Source organism: Pieris rapae, chromosome 9, assembly GCF_905147795.1.
Source record: "Pieris rapae chromosome 9, ilPieRapa1.1, whole genome shotgun sequence".
NCBI lineage: Eukaryota > Metazoa > Arthropoda > Insecta > Lepidoptera > Pieridae > Pieris > Pieris rapae.
In genome coordinates this window covers 1,130,870-1,147,244 of record NC_059517.1, presented here as the reverse complement: position 1 = coordinate 1,147,244, position 16,375 = coordinate 1,130,870, and the positions used below count along the sequence as shown (strand labels likewise).

The window sequence follows — 16,375 nt, the reverse complement described above, 5'->3', positions numbered from 1 at the left end:
TTTGTGAAACTACAGAACTGTCATTGTACTATAAAGCTGTTGTCAAATTACGTAATGAACATTAGAGTCTGATTCAATTGGAGCTGGACTACAGCAATTGGAGCCACATTCCTTATTGCGGTGGGTTTTTTTACTGTTAATTTTATGTTATATTAAACAAACGGTGATGTTAAGCGATACCACCGCCCATGGACACTCTTAAGACTCTAACATACGCCGATGACTTTGAGGATTTGACCTCTACTACAAACAATAATTTACTAACGCCATCTAGTCTAACAAAATAGTGAATAGTCTAACAAAACTACGTGAATACGAAACCAATTATTAGCTAAATATAAAAATTTATAAATAAATATTGGTCTAGAAAAAATGGTGGCTGCCAATTATTTAACTAGTACATACATGATTTTTTTACATGTTTAATTCGTTCTGAGGTTAAAACTTTTTAATGTCAGTATTGCTAAAATACCGAAATGACTATATGAACCTGATGATGGACTCCGAAGGTGAGTAGTGGATCTCGAGGATGGTAAGCAGCAGACATACCGTCATTGAGCTCGTTGTAATCAGCTCAGCGAGACGATACAAGTAATGTGACTATATGAACCTGATGATGGACTCCGAAGGTGGGTACTAGGTCTCGAGGATGGTAAGCAGTAGACATACCGTCATTGAGCTCGTTGTAATCAGCTCAGCGAGACGATACAAGAAATGTGACTATATGAACCTGATGATGGACTCCGAAGGTGGGTACTCGGTCTCGAGGATGGTAAGCAGTAGACATACCGTCATTGAGCTCGTTGTAATCAGCTCAGCGAGACGATACAAGAAATGTGACTATATGAACCTGATGATGGACTCCGAAGGTGGGTACTGGGTCTCGAGGATGGTAAGCAGTAGACATACCGTCATTGAGCTCCTTGTAATCAGCTCAGCGAGACGATACTAGAAATGTGACTATATGAACCTGATAATGGACTCCGAAGGTGGGTACTGGATCTCGAGGATGGTTAGCAGTAGACATACCGTCATTGAGCTCGTTGTAATCAGCTCAGCGAGACGATACGAGAAATGTGACTATATGAACCTGATAATGGACTCCGAAGGTGGGTACTGGATCTCGAGGATGGTTAGCAGTAGACATACTGTCATTGAGCTCGTTGTAATCAGCTCAGCGAGACGATACTAGAAATGTGACTATATAAAGCTGATGATAGACTCCGAAGGTGGGTACTGGGTCTCGAGGATGGTAAGCAGCAGACATACCGTCATTGAGCTCGTTGTAATCAGCTTAGCGAGACGATACTAGAAATGTGTTATATGAACCTGATAATGGACTCAGAAGGTGAGTACTGGATCTCGAGGATGGTAAGCAGTAGACATACCTACCATCATTGAGCTCGTTGTAATCAGCTTAGCGAGACGATACTAGAAATGTGTTATATGAACCTGATAATGGACTTCGAAGGTGGGTACTGGATCTCGAGGATGGTAAGCAGTAGACATACCATCATTGAGCTCGTTGTAATCAGCTCAGCGAGACGATACTAGAAATGTGACTATATGAACTTATTAATATTTAATATTAAATAAATATTAGGTAATATTTACTATAATACCACTATATTTCTTTGAGTTTATTGAAAAAATAATCAATTTCAACGATTCGTCTTCCAGTTGAAATTTTAAATATTTTTCTTGGTTCTGAAACCTACGAGTGCAGCATGTTATATCTAAGCCCGAAAATGAAATCAGAGTCAATCAGACCCAGTACCCACCTTCGGAGTCCACCATCAGGTTCATATAACACATTTCTAGTATCGTCTCGCTGAGTTGATTACAACGAGCGCAATGACGGCATGTCTACTGCTTACCATCCTCGAGATCCGGTCCCCACCTTCGGAGACCATTATCAGGTTCATATAGTCAAATTTCTTGTATCGTCTCGCTGAGCTGATTACAACGAGCTCAATGACGGTATGTCTACTGTTTACCATCCTCGAGATCCGGTCCCCACCTTCGGAGACCATTATCAGGTTCATATAGTAAAATTTCTTGTATCGTCTCGCTGAGCTGATTACAACGAGCTCAATGACGGTATGTCTACTGTTTACCATCCTCGAGACTCAGTATCCACCTTCGGAGTCCATCATCAGGTTCATATAGTCACATTTCTAATATCGTTTCGCTAAGCTGATTACAACGAGCTCAATGACGGTATGTCTACTGCTTACCATCCTCGAGATCCAGTACCCACCTTCGGAGTTCATCATCAGGTTCATATAGTCACATTTCTAGTATCGTCTTGCTGAGCTGATTACAACGAGCTCAATGACGGCATGTCTACTGCTTACCATCCTCGAGATCCGGTCCCCACCTTCGGAGACCATTATCAGGTTCATATAGTCACATTTCTAGTATCGTCTTGCTGAGCTGATTACAACGAGCTCAATGACGGCATGTCTACTGCTTACCATCCTCGAGATCCGGTCCCCACCTTCGGAGACCATTATCAGGTTCATATAGTAAAATTTCTTGTATCGTCTCGCTGAGCTGATTACAACGAGCTCAATGACGGTATGTCTACTGTTTACCATCCTCGAGACTCAGTATCCACCTTCGGAGTCCATCATCAGGTTCATATAGTCACATTTCTAGTATTGTTTCGCTAAGCTGATTACAACGAGTTCAATGACGGTATGTCTACTGCTTACCATCCTCGAGATCCAGTACCCACCTTCGGAGTTCATCATCAGGTTCATATAGTCACATTTCTAGTATCGTCTTGCTGAGCTGATTACAACGAGCTCAATGACGGCATGTCTACTGCTTACCATCCTCGAGATCCGGTCCCCACCTTCGGAGACCATTATCAGGGTCATATAGTCAAATTTCTTGTATCGTCTCGCTGAGCTGATTACAACGAGCTCAATGACGGTATGTCTACTGTTTACCATCCTCGAGACTCAGTATCCACCTTCGGAGTCCATCATCAGGTTCATATAGTCACATTTCTAGTATCGTTTCGCTGAGCTGATTACAACGAGCTCAATGACGGTATGTTTACTGCTTGCCATCCTCGAGACCCAGTACCCACCTTCGGAGTCCATCATCAGGTTCATTTAGTCACATTTCTAGTATCGTCTCGCTGAGCTGATTACAACGAGCTCAATGACGGTATGTCTACTGCTTACCATCCTCGAGATCCAGTACCCACTTTCAGATTCCATCAGGTATCAGGTTCAGCAACTTATTTTACTTGGTTGTACAAGTTGCACTTGAAACTTGACAACTCTAAATTTGAGTTTTGTTTGGGTAGGTACTTATATACATATACTTATAACATACAATAATTTCCGAAGTTCATGTCCTCGCCTCACTTGATATTTCTTTTTATATTTTGGCATTTCTAAAAAAATCCGCGGGTAAAAACTAAAATACGCAAATATTTAATTATTATTGGCTTCGACACACAAGCGTAGACCTCCCGTCGCAAAGCGTTGAGGTGGACTGAAGACAAGCCGCATGCAGGGCTCGCGGGTGTGAAATTGCGGAGGGAAGCCCATTGCGCTTGAGTTTATTTACCTTTTATTACTTTCCATGCCCAGGAAACGAATTAATACAAATTTTTTTTTATCAAAATAATAATATATGCTATATCTAATAATACGTGTAAGATTAAAATAAATCGCATAAACCGTTTTGGAGCGAATTTGTAATTTATGTCTAATCTACGGTTCGATGGTAAATTTTTTTTTGGGAAATTGGTATTGCTTTTATCTTTTTTGATTTTATCAATCGATACAGTAGGCTTCAACCCACAATATATATTTTTTTCAAATGTATATGAGCGACAGTTCTTCCAACAATTTAATTTAAACTAGGGCTAGTTGACCGATTTGAGCACTGTTCAAGCCTTAATGCCACAGGGATCGCGAGTGCGTTGCCGTCTTTTAAGAATTGCTACACTCTTTTCTTGAAGTAGAATTCGTTTTGAAATACATCGGTGGGCTGCTGGTCCCATTAATTATTATTATAAATAATAATTTTTGTATGTTCTCAACCAGTCGATTGTCTTCAGTTGAAATATATAGCAAAGTCAAAATAACTTTATTCATAGGTAAATAAGGACAGTTATGAACGTCAGAAAAGAAGTTAAATGAATTCTACTTTTACATTTACTACCACTTCGCAAGTCAAAGGCATAGAGCGAGCAAGAAGAACTGGCAAGAAACTTTCCGCATTTTTTTTAAATAGCTAAGTTTAGTTAAGCTAATAAATCCCAAGGGTAAGGATACTTAATTTAAATTTTCGTGAAATATATAAAAAGCTTTATTGGGTAAAATATGTTTTTACGAAAAATATGCAGTCTCTTTTAAGATATATTAAATAATCAATACTTTACCAAAACTATATTTTCCTAACTGTCAGTTTCAATGCTAAGTTAAATTAAGTTTGCCTTGTCCTACTGAATATAATAGTCTATGCCTGTGGTTAAAGCAATGTAACTTATACAAATAAGCAATAACGAAATATTACGTAACTTGAGTAAAAATGAAATACATGATGCCATTAAAGAAAATTGTATTTTTTTTAAACTTTTGATGTTATTTTAAACTAGCTATGTCCCAGGGTTTCACTCGGGTAGGTACCGATCTCGTAGTAGTGGAAAGTCTATTTAGTACCTATAGTTTTTTGTTACTTAGCTTTTAGTAATTTATTTTAGTTTATTATATCTATATAATCTAATCAATATACATATTTTAATTTTCAACGATATATATAATACATTTTTAAATTAATTGCATCACTTACGTTGGATATCCGACACTAGTAAATTTAACAATTCTTGATTTCAAGTAGGTAAAGACAGAATTTTTTAATCAGTCCAACAATTTTAAACGTGATTATTAAAAATTGTTAAAAATAAAAACGAAATTTTTAAATGCAGAACATTATTATTCTTTTTAATACACAAAATGACGTAGTTTTGTTTTGATATAGATTACCAATCGGCATACAGTAGTAATATGTATCCGCCTTCATCGATAAAACACTTGGCGAATAACCCGGAGTCCATGATTCGATTCCTGATGATAATTTAATTCTTAAGCACATAATGACCACACGCTTTTCAAAAAGCTTTAAATAATCATATCTCACATGAAACTCTTTGCGTATTTCTTTTTTATTGAACTTCTCTTATAGCAACTTTTATTTTACCCTCGCTCTACTATCGTTGATACGTGGCACATTTGCTACCATTACCAAAAATCTCCAAAGCATTTGATAAACATCAGATAATAATTTCATAACTGTTTAATTTTCTGCCATATTCAAGTTAGGAAGTGCAATTTCCTTGCGCTGGCCTCTAAATGGCAAACACTCGAAGCACTGTGAATTGAGATTTAGCGGAAATAATTTTATGTCCTCAACATTGATGAGGCCCACAATGTCACTCTTGACACTTCGTAAAGTTGAAAGGCAACTGTAAATTTCCTACGCTCGTAATTCATAGGTTACAATCTACATTGTAATAAACCTATTTGTAAAGAAATTTTGATTCGCAAGATTCCTGTTAACTTCGTTTTTTCTTTAAATACTTACTTAGCATACCTTTTTAGGATATAACAAAACACGGAATATTTTAGAGACTATTCGGTTTTTCGAAATGATAGCCTTTGACTGCGTAGGCCTCAAACTCAAAATATCTTTATTTATATAGGTAACTTATGAATGTGCAAAAAATTTAATTAACTGTAAATTTACATTTACTACCAGTTCGCAAGTCAAGGGCGTCGAGCGGGTAAGAAAAACTGGCAAGAAACTTTCCGCCACGCTTTTCAATTGCCAAATTTTGAGTCATACAAATTGTTTGAACTGGCGCAATTATATATCTATACACTGCATAGACCGTAAGGCATAACAATCGTCTTCTTATCAATAACTAATATGAATGAAGTACTTACGTGTATACAGTTAGTAGCATCCAGCACTGAAGTCGCGCGCCGGGAAGCCACGTTACGTAGCGACCAGACAGCGCGCAGTCGATACAAAATACAATATAAAGCATACCACTCCTGTGGTGGTCACTTCACTTCCCCTGGTCACGTCTGCCGTTGCACTACTTATCTAAACACCGGCTGTCGATCGCCGAACTGATATTTCTCACGCACAAAACCGAGGTCACTCTCCTCCGAGCACACCCCAGCATCTTTATCAATCAACGCACACAATTAAACCTTTAAACCCGCCAAACCAATCCCATATTGCACCTGAAACAAAATAGCACTGGTTAGTTAGCCCAAGAATTTTAGGGCGCAATAAATCACACCTTCATGCGATAGCTATTGTTTAAACGCTACCAAGCAAACAAAAACTTTTATTTTTGCTTTAACAGAAAAAAAAGCGGACGGGAATTGTGCAATATCACAACAGAATCATTAAACAATACCTCTGCCGAGAATTGAGGTGTTTATTATATTATCAGGCCTCTGCAAAAAGTAGTCTTCAGGTAAGCGATGCTTTTTTGCATTACGGGGAACTTATTATGCGGGATTTATGTCACTTTTTGTAGCGTCCGAACTAATTATTGTTAACTGCTTTTTGCTTGACCAACGCTTTTCTATGGGCAATAATGGCTCACTAATTCTCATGACACCTTCGGAGTCAAGACGTCAATCGGTTCGTGCGTTTGAATGGCATTGTATGGACGCACAAAGCAATCCGCAAACCCTACTTAGCTAACGTATTTATTTGTCGACTGTACTGTCGCTTCACCGATACAGCCTAATACTAACGACTTTCGCTAATATGATTACCATATCGCTGGCCGTTTCAATTTGCCCTAATGGCCTACCGCAGGGTTTGCAAATTAAATTTAGCGATGTGTATCGGCCTGTGGCAAAGCGAAAAAATAACAATAAAATATCGAATTTAGAACGGCAATCCAGGCGCGATGCTTATTATTTTAGCCAACAAAGTAGAAAACCATTTACAATAAATCATTTTGAATGCTTTCTTGGTTCCCATGCGCCGAGCGGGCGATGCAAAGGGTGATTTCTGTCTGAGTATACATAAATAAAGGTGCCTTGCAGATCTCAGGTACATTGGTAAGTTCACGTACATCGAGATAGCGTTACTGGACATGACTTAAACGAAAATAAAATTATAGATAACAATGACTTGATTTGCAGCCGCTATTTTGATCTCTAACAACTTTGAAAGCCGATAAGTCTGTGGTATGGCTAATTGCTAATTTATGTATGAAAGCACACGTTTAAATTGTCATTCGACTTTCTTACTCGCCTGTATTATATTATTTATTTCGAATTAGTGTATTAGTTATTTATTTTCATTACACAAAGATACAATATTTACAGAGCAGGCGAAACAATGATAAACGGATTAGATACGATTCTTTCCTCCAACTTTGATTTTGTACTGTTTAGAGACTCTTGTTTAAGTTCAAGTACACAGACGCTAATTAAAGATTTAAGCTGGCGCTTGGTAGACTCGTACCGGTGACCACAGAGCTGGTACTTTCCTCGCTCAACGAATAAGTATCGCAATACAGCGAGGAAATGCTGCCCGAGTTAAGGGTACACTGCCACTAGGACCAAACTTTTTAAATTTGTTTTAATTGTATTTTTTTTATAGAACAGGGGGCAAACGGGCAGGAGGCTCACCTGATGTTAAGTGATACCGCCGCCCATGGACACTCATTTAATCATTTTTTATTATTATTACTATGTATTAGTATTGTAATAAATTTCTCCAAATGTTTAAATGATATATATTAATTTATTGACAAAAATACATGCATTTATAAATCAAAAGTATAATATTATTTTAAATTTTATATTCATTCATTTTAATTATTATTATGATTTCTATGTAGATTAAGAATATTGTAAATACTGGATATTTATGTGTTGGGGATGAATATTTAATTGATTTAAAAAAATATACTCCTATGTGGAGAAAGGCTGTTGTGCTCTTCCTCCGACGATTCTATCAATGGACCATAGCTCAAAGGCGGAAACGGGTAAGAAATCATCGTAGTGTTTGTAACAGCAGATTGTATGAGTGGTAAAAGAACTGCACTTAAGCTTCATTATTTTGTATGATATATTTTAATATCACTTCCAGTAATCTGTATGATTTGCAGACCACACGGGTGACTTGGTACCGTAGAATGTCGAGTGTTTGGCGAACGATTAGAGCGCGTAGCGGTCTACGCTGGCGCAATATAATTGTAAATGAAAGTCCTACTTGGCCTGCCACAGTGTACAGAACTACAGTGGTGACACTAACCTAAGCTTTTTGAAGTTATACGTCTTTTGGCGCGATGGAGAAAAATGATGAGAGTGAATTTTTTCGACATCTTAAAGTTAGGTCTAGGTGGCATGTATAGTAGTAGTTGGTATCCGGGTTCTGCCTTGAGGCAGTACCCGGATATATTTTGTCCCGCTCAAGGGACAAACCTAAAAATCATGGCTGACCAAAACTATTTTCTTTTTTTTAGTTTTGGTCAGCCATGATTTGAGCGGGACAAAATATACCCGGGTTCTGCCTTGAGGCAAGTACCCAAATATACCAACTACTCATGGGAATAGATAACTATGTTCCAGTTGTATTTTTATATTTTGAACAAGTGTTTCGTAACAGTACAATTAAACAGTGTGAATAAATAAATATTATTTTTGTGTTTTAAAATCAATTTCATATACGACTGTGATAGTATTTACTAATTATTTATTTTTTAAAATAAAATCTTTTTGATTAATTTTAATATTTATCGTTAATCAGTTCTGCATTTTAGTTATTTTATTTTCCAAGAAGTATAACTTTTAATGCGTGTACATAAGGACACAAACTTTTTAATTATTATTAATATGTAGGTTAAGAACATTGTAAATATTGTTTATTGGGATTACACACTTTACAAAAATTCACAGAAATGTAATATTATACTAAAATATTCAAAGTTTACCCCATTACATATAATCAAGGTAGTTTGACGTCAACATACTATGACGTCAGCTTACGTCAAATTTCTACATTTGACGCAGTGCAGAGTGAATGTCAAGCTTTCACAATAACACGTGATCTTACTAAATCTTTTATATCACTGTTTTTATTAATAGGAGGCAAACCGTCAAGAGGCTTCAGTGAGTGATACGCCCATGGACCCTCACATTATTAGAAGGCTTGCATGCGTTGCAGGCCTTTTAAGAATTCATACCTACGTCGAATTGGTTCGGAAATATATGGACCTATATGGTAACTAATTAAACAAATTTAATTGAAGACCACTTAAATAAAATTATTATCAATAAATCTATAAGGCTATGGTAGAAATAAGCATTGGAAGTCATTACAAGTTCATTTTATTAACAATTTAATATTTTTATCATTATTTTATGTATGCTATACGTGCATATTAAAGTTAAATGATAGTTTGATATCGGTTTCTATTATTTACAGAATATATTATATTACATTTATACCACAAAAAACTTAATAAAATCGGTGGAGTTTTTTGCCAGTTCCTCTATTCCGTTCTACGCCCTTGATTCGAGAACTGGTAGTAAGTGTAAAATTAGTAGTATTTAATATGTACCTATATGAATAAGCGACTTTGACTTTGACTTTTACTTAAAGTCTAAAGCTTAATTATTTATTTTTGGAAAATACAAGCAATTGTTCGAAGTAAAACGATATTAATAAATAAATCATAAATAATAAACAAAGCATATACGTAAAAGTTTCTTCTTATCATTATTTCTCAAGAATCGGGTTTTTATAACTCTATATAACCTTAGTAACATGTATGAATATTTAACAGTTACATGACGTTTGGTTTTACCAAGTCAAAGTTACGTGGAGGCTTCGCGTGCAGGATATTACTTGGAAATAGACAATTTTATAACGGAAATGCGCACGTGCCATGTAAAACCTTTTAAAAGTACATACGGGATACTTTTAATTGTGCCTACACTTACGTTCTTAATAGAGTTAGTATATAAGGTTTGTGTGTAATTGTATAAATATATTAAACATACACTGTTGAACTTTAGTATGGTATATAATAAAAGAAATACAAATTGCATTACGTTTTTTTAAGTTACCACCATCATCTATATATACATAGTTATATTAAATAAATCAACCATAGCATTCGCCCTGTGATTTTAATTTTCCTTTAGTTTTAATAGTTTATAAATCGATGATTTTTTCTCTTATGTTTATAATGTTCGCCTATAAGTGCATATCACATTCGTATATTTTATTTGCCTTGTATCTGTGTGCCAAACGTTGGCAAACTACTGTAAATAAATCAACGAAACCGGCGATACAATTATTTACAATTAAACGAAATTTAACGAAAAATGCATTCCAGTAATAAATTTAAGTCCTTAAGAATATGTTATGCTATAAACTAGAAGTCACGCACCGAGGTATCGAATGGCGAACTTTCATTACTTAATTACAACTGGTAGCAAGTTTATTTTGTTGCAATGCCATGTTAACAAGGCCTCCCTGCATGTTAATCGTTATATAAAGCTACTAATTCTGATTAAGATTTGAATTATTCTAACCTAAGCCATTCCAAATCATTGGCATACTTATAAAATCGTTACTCCATATAAATATGATTTCCAACAAGAGGCAGAGTTTTTAAAAGTACCTCGTGTACTATATATACATAATATACTATGTATATAGTACATGTTGTTTAATACAGTATATACTATATATTTTAAATTACATGACAATAACGATGAACATAAAGTTTACAACAAATAATAGAAATTCAACAAAAACAATTAAATTCCAGAATAGAGAAGAAAAAATCTTAATGCAAATTTCATTTTTTACTATTTATAGATACTTATTATATTTATTTATTAACACTTCTTTGCTTATATACATATAACACAACTAAATGAAAAGGAGGGCAACTGGCAGCCTTATCGCTTTCGAGCGATCTCTCCCAGTCAACCAATGCAACCGGTAAGCAAGAAGTGCAGCTATACAAAATACATATAGTAATATTATAGATGCGTAATAAGTTTTTTAACTGACTGAATTGTAAGTCTAGCACCCTTGAAAATGTGGAATTACGTGCTACGAAATGTGATAAATTGTAAAAAAATGAATTAAATTACATAAGTTAGGCAAGAAGTGCAAAAATACATATAGTTATTAAGAAGAAACTAATCAGGAACAAATAAAAATAAACTAAACTAATACTGGATCCGTGAAAAACAAAAAGTAAAAAGTGCACATGAATCTCTAAAATCTAAAACAAGATCAGTCTCACGTCAGTTAGTATTTAGTACGAAGATAGCAAAGGAGCTAAGCGAATGTCTTAAGAACCTTATTTTTAAATAAAAGTTACACATAAAAATCAAAGATTCCGAATAAAATAACACGTGCAAAAATATCGTGCCTTTTGCCTACTTGACCTACAGGCATTAATCAAAGAGAAATACTTATCGTGCTCTTTGATGAAAATTTTATTTCATTTCAATTACGATCACGAAGGTCATTTTGACTTTTATATAACCTTAACAAGAAAATATTCCCACCCTTATAAAATATGGTGTCGGAACTATCTCTAATATGGCTTCAGATATCTGTATCTGTCAGGTGGTCTAAATGATGTAACCCTCGATTCAGAGTCGAGAATATCGCCAATGACAAAAACGTTTTGGAACTGACGTATACTAGGAAAGACCCGGAAACGAATGGGTATTCTTTTTGTGTACAAAAAGTCGTCAGTATTCAAACCTAGAAAAAACACTTAATCACTATACTAAAACTTTAATTTCGATTCAAGATTAGACAATTTCAGTGTTGCAACGTAATGAAAAGTAATAAATAGTGACGTTGCGAAATTATTCGATACGGAAATGGAATATTTCCGGATCGATTCCTCTGGTTTATAGTAGTATATCTGAACAACTACTACTTTAATAGAAACTAAGTATATCAGGAAATTAAATATTTCTGAACGGATAATTTAGTTTTATTAAATTCATTACTTTTTCAGTAATAAAAAACAAAAATATTAACTTTTTATAAAATAAAGCAGCAATTACTAATTAATAAATAATTATTGTGAATAAAAAATTAAAATAATTATGCATTTATTTAAAAAAACAATAATTAAGTCTTTAATTGGCACACCAATATTAAATAAACATAAATCGCGATTGCTTATCAATTTTCGTGTACATCACTACACTATTATATGTGGTATCATTATTTTACAAAATGACAGTAGCTAATGTCAAATGTGGAATCGAAATATAAGTCGTGGTATGGTCAATGCTGTTTCTTTTTTTAAATATTTAATTGTACCGTATTTAAAGTACAAATATCACAGTGTATATTAGAAAGCGACAAAAGAGTTTGTTAGTCAGTTTTTATAAATAAGCGGGTTAGTTATAACGACATGTACCATACTTATATTTATTTAAAAGATGTTTTACACTATTTCAAAGACATTGTATGTACAAAATAACACGACGTTAGAAACTTACATTAGGACAGTAATGTCTCACATATCGTCGTGAAGAGAGCAGATTAATGTGCGAAAACCATTCGACGAGAACGTTTTATTGAAATTGCCTATCCTAAACATCTAGCCGAGCCAACTAGCCGCAAAATTGGCTAACTACAAGACAATATAAGTGCTTAGAAAGTAATAGTTTGTAAAGTTTTATGAAGGTTTAATAAAAGAATTACTTTCAGAGTCTTTAAGTAATTCAGTAAGAAGGTTTCAACATTCCTAGACTAAGAATATTGTTAAACCACATTAGACCACAAATGAAAGCAAATCAGAAAGAAAAATATTTTTAATCATAATTAACATTCCGAAATAAATTTACAAATATCTAAATTCGCTTATAGTTCTTATAAATTGACTGAGTATATATATGATGTACTATAATATGTAGTCTATCAATAGACTATCTATTTATAGTGTAATATTTTGAACTACGAAAGAAAAATATTTTTAATCGAAATATGGCGAGATAAATAAAATATATATCGAAATAAGTTCATGTAACTATATATATAAAAATTCGTAGTAAACAATTTGACAGCTTGTCAAAGATCGACGGAAATACTTCACATAGCCATCACATGAGTGCTCAATGTGTCATCCTAACACATTGCTAACTACGAATAACATAGATATAAATAATTACATAAGTCATACAAAAACTGTGTCTATCTGGTTTAAATGCTATTATCAAATTGTGTACGAAATGAAGTAATTATAATTTGTATTATAATATTCTGCAACGTCACACAAAGTCCAAAAATATAAAACAAACCAAACAAAACTTAACGAAAGCTTACGGTAACAAACTAAATGTTCCGAGTTCGATTTCCAACTTTTTTCAATGTGGCGCAGAAGAACGATAGTTCACTGAATCAAATGTGTATGTTTTGGGTGAAATCAATCTAGAATATATCTTTCAGTTATAATGAGTTAATGAAATTAGCCACATATAACATGCTTCATTCACCTTTTTTATATTCTAACATAATTGTCGGTTTTCTTCTCGATTGATGTTCATAGAAATTTGTACATTCTGGGATTTAAAAGCTTGAACTTAGTGTGACTACACACGGTACTAAGACAACACATAAATGTAGCATTAGCAAAACAAGGAACAAAAGAATCACAATATTTTATGGTCAGGTAGAAAAGCTTCCGAATTCGACGGCGTCGCACAGTCCCAACTTGTGACAGTCAATAACACCATTCCCGGCAATATATGGGAGTGTTATTTTAAATTCTATTTTAGAATCCGAATTTATTGCTATTATGGCAATCTTCAATTTTATTGCGTACAAACTTTTGTGGATTTATTTTTGTGGTTCGGTTCTTACGTCGACTTTTTGTTTAAAGTCTCGCAATCGGTTGACATTTATGTCTGCCAAAGAAGGCAGCTTACGGTCATGCACGAAGGCTTACTTAGGAATTGTGTGTTTCGCCTAGTGCCTATTACATATTAGCCATGAACAAAATCATGCTACTACTTTAGCATACTCAAAGTTTTTCTTTTTCAAAATCATTTTTAATCGATTTGAATAGGCAGTACCGGAGATAAGAGCATAAAGGAAATGCAAGGATTAAATGGTGGGTATTTTATACCAAAAATTTTATCAAAAAGATCATATCTATAAAAATTCACTCTTATACAAAATAATCTTTTTCTGGTTATGAAAAATCAATCCTAAATGAAAATATTGCAAATTTAATAATTGAATAAATAAACATTTTTATTGAGCCATGTTTATGATGTTTTGATTAATAATACTTTGATTATTCACCTAGTTTATGTCCATTTTAATGCTACGTCAGTAAATTTCCAGTTAGCGTTAAAAAATTAGTTCTTGTAGTGAGTTTATTATTGCGACAGGTACTTTACTTATTAATTAATTATTATTCTTATAATTATTATTACTGTAAAAAAATCTGACAACAGTTCGCATCTCGCTTTCATATTAAGAACTACTTTTTATTATTTATGATTATGATTATGATTTACGAATAAATAGTAATATTTAATTTGGTCTGTTCCGTCTTCGCCCATTATAAACTGTTTTTGAAATAAATTATCTGAAGAACTATCATTATTATTACTACTAAAGTAGGCTAATACTATAGTAATAGTAATGACACTAAATAAAGTCATTGATTTAAGAAAATTGGGAATTTTGTTAATCGTACCATTATCTCTGTGAGATTTACAATAAAACTACCTATGTATGTTCAATTGTTTTTATAAGCGCGTTTTAATTGAAATTGTATATACAAGTCAATATGAAACGGGATCGACAACGGTAACGAAACATTAATTTTGTAATAAAACAATATGTAATTAGATAAATTTTTTGATATTTTATTTTATACCTTAATATTTTTCGTTGCATCAGAAACTCGATTAGTCGTTCTAGTTTACAAAATATAATAGTTGTTAATAAATCTTCAGAAATATTTGATAATACATAATTTATTGATGATATTTATATTTGATTAATTATGTTATATAGAAAAGTATAGAAAATCATAAATGCTTAGTCTCACAGCTATGTATAAATTATAGGTGTAATATAAATTCTATTCAACAAAAACTTGTCAAACGATGTCAATAATCTATAACGTTGAATTAATCACAGCCGCCTACTGGCCACCGGATTTTCTATGCGCCTGCGCCGACAGAATTTGTCGTAAGAAAATTAATCGAACTTGATCGATAGCATAAGCTAGTTTAGCTGAAATGTTATAAAAACAACTCGTTGTTTATCGAAGTTTTTATTTTATATGTAAAATTAATTTACTTAGATTTGTTATATATCTGTTAAACGGGAGTTAACTAATAAAACATACCTTTGGAATAAGACATTAAAATAGTACTGTGTTAGAAAAATTAGATTTTTAAATCTAAAAAAAAATGTTCTATGTAAAAGTTCAAACTATTGGAAATTTTTAATCTATTAAAAATTATAACGATTTCATTTTCTTCTTTTATAGATAATAATTATTATTTTATAATAATACCTAAACCTATTCAAATATTTGTATCGGGGGTTATAAAATCTGAAGATTCCCAAAAAAACTTCAGATAAAATCAAGTTAAAATTACTGGCATTCATATCGCTTATACTTTCATATTAATCCTTTCGACGAAATATTTTCTATAAAAGATATATGTTTCAAACTAAAATAAAAGCGAAATTGCGCTAACAACTAACAAGCATAAAAAAAATAATAACCAACCAAAAATTCCGTCGCAAAATAAATCCAAAAAGAAAAAAAATGCACAAAATAAATACACTTCACAACATGTCCAGAACCGCACAAAAATCTGTAAGCAATGCAAACACTATCACTTTACCAAATTGTCTTTGAAAGTTCTCGTCAAATTCGCGCGGTAATTTCGCGATTCCCTGAAGGAAAAATTCGGCTATGTCAGGGAGGATGTGCGCATAGCTGTGGCTTAGATGAGACTGTGCCGCGACTGCGGTCACAGTACGGCAACACTCGACATTCGCCCCGACCGGTCGCCCGATTCTAACAGTGACGCATCCAGGAACAATATACCATATTTAATCAACGAAATTTTTAATTAAATCCGTTTAATAACGTTCTAATCGTTCCAATGAACACGATATTTTATATTTTTCAGGATTTTTACTAATATACGTGTAACGAGACTGTTATCTAAAACTTAAATCGGACAGAGTATATTAAAAAATCTGAAAAACTTAAACTTGTCACCAATTTAACTATTAAACTATTTTATCACCTTCCTAGAAGATCGCTGACGTGCAATTCTTT

The 16,375-nt window shown here is 33.5% G+C and overlaps 1 protein-coding gene across 2 annotated transcripts in view; it reads right to left on the bottom strand.

The window, feature by feature from the left end:
* LOC110992617 overlaps positions 1 to 16,058 on the bottom strand; it is a 100,018-nt gene extending 83,960 nt beyond the window's left edge. Inside the window, exons 1-2 of one of the 2 annotated variants that reach the window (XM_022258501.2) lie at positions 15,815 to 16,058; positions 5,973 to 6,278 (exon numbers count right to left, since the gene is read on the bottom strand). In XM_022258501.2, coding sequence (XP_022114193.1) covers positions 5,973 to 6,076 — 104 coding nt within the window. In that variant the 5' untranslated portion in view covers positions 6,077 to 6,278; positions 15,815 to 16,058. The remainder of the gene's footprint in view (positions 1 to 5,972; positions 6,279 to 15,814) is intronic. The other variant, XM_045629479.1, reaches the window with a different exon arrangement.
* Positions 16,059 to 16,375: the final 317 nt, after the last annotated feature.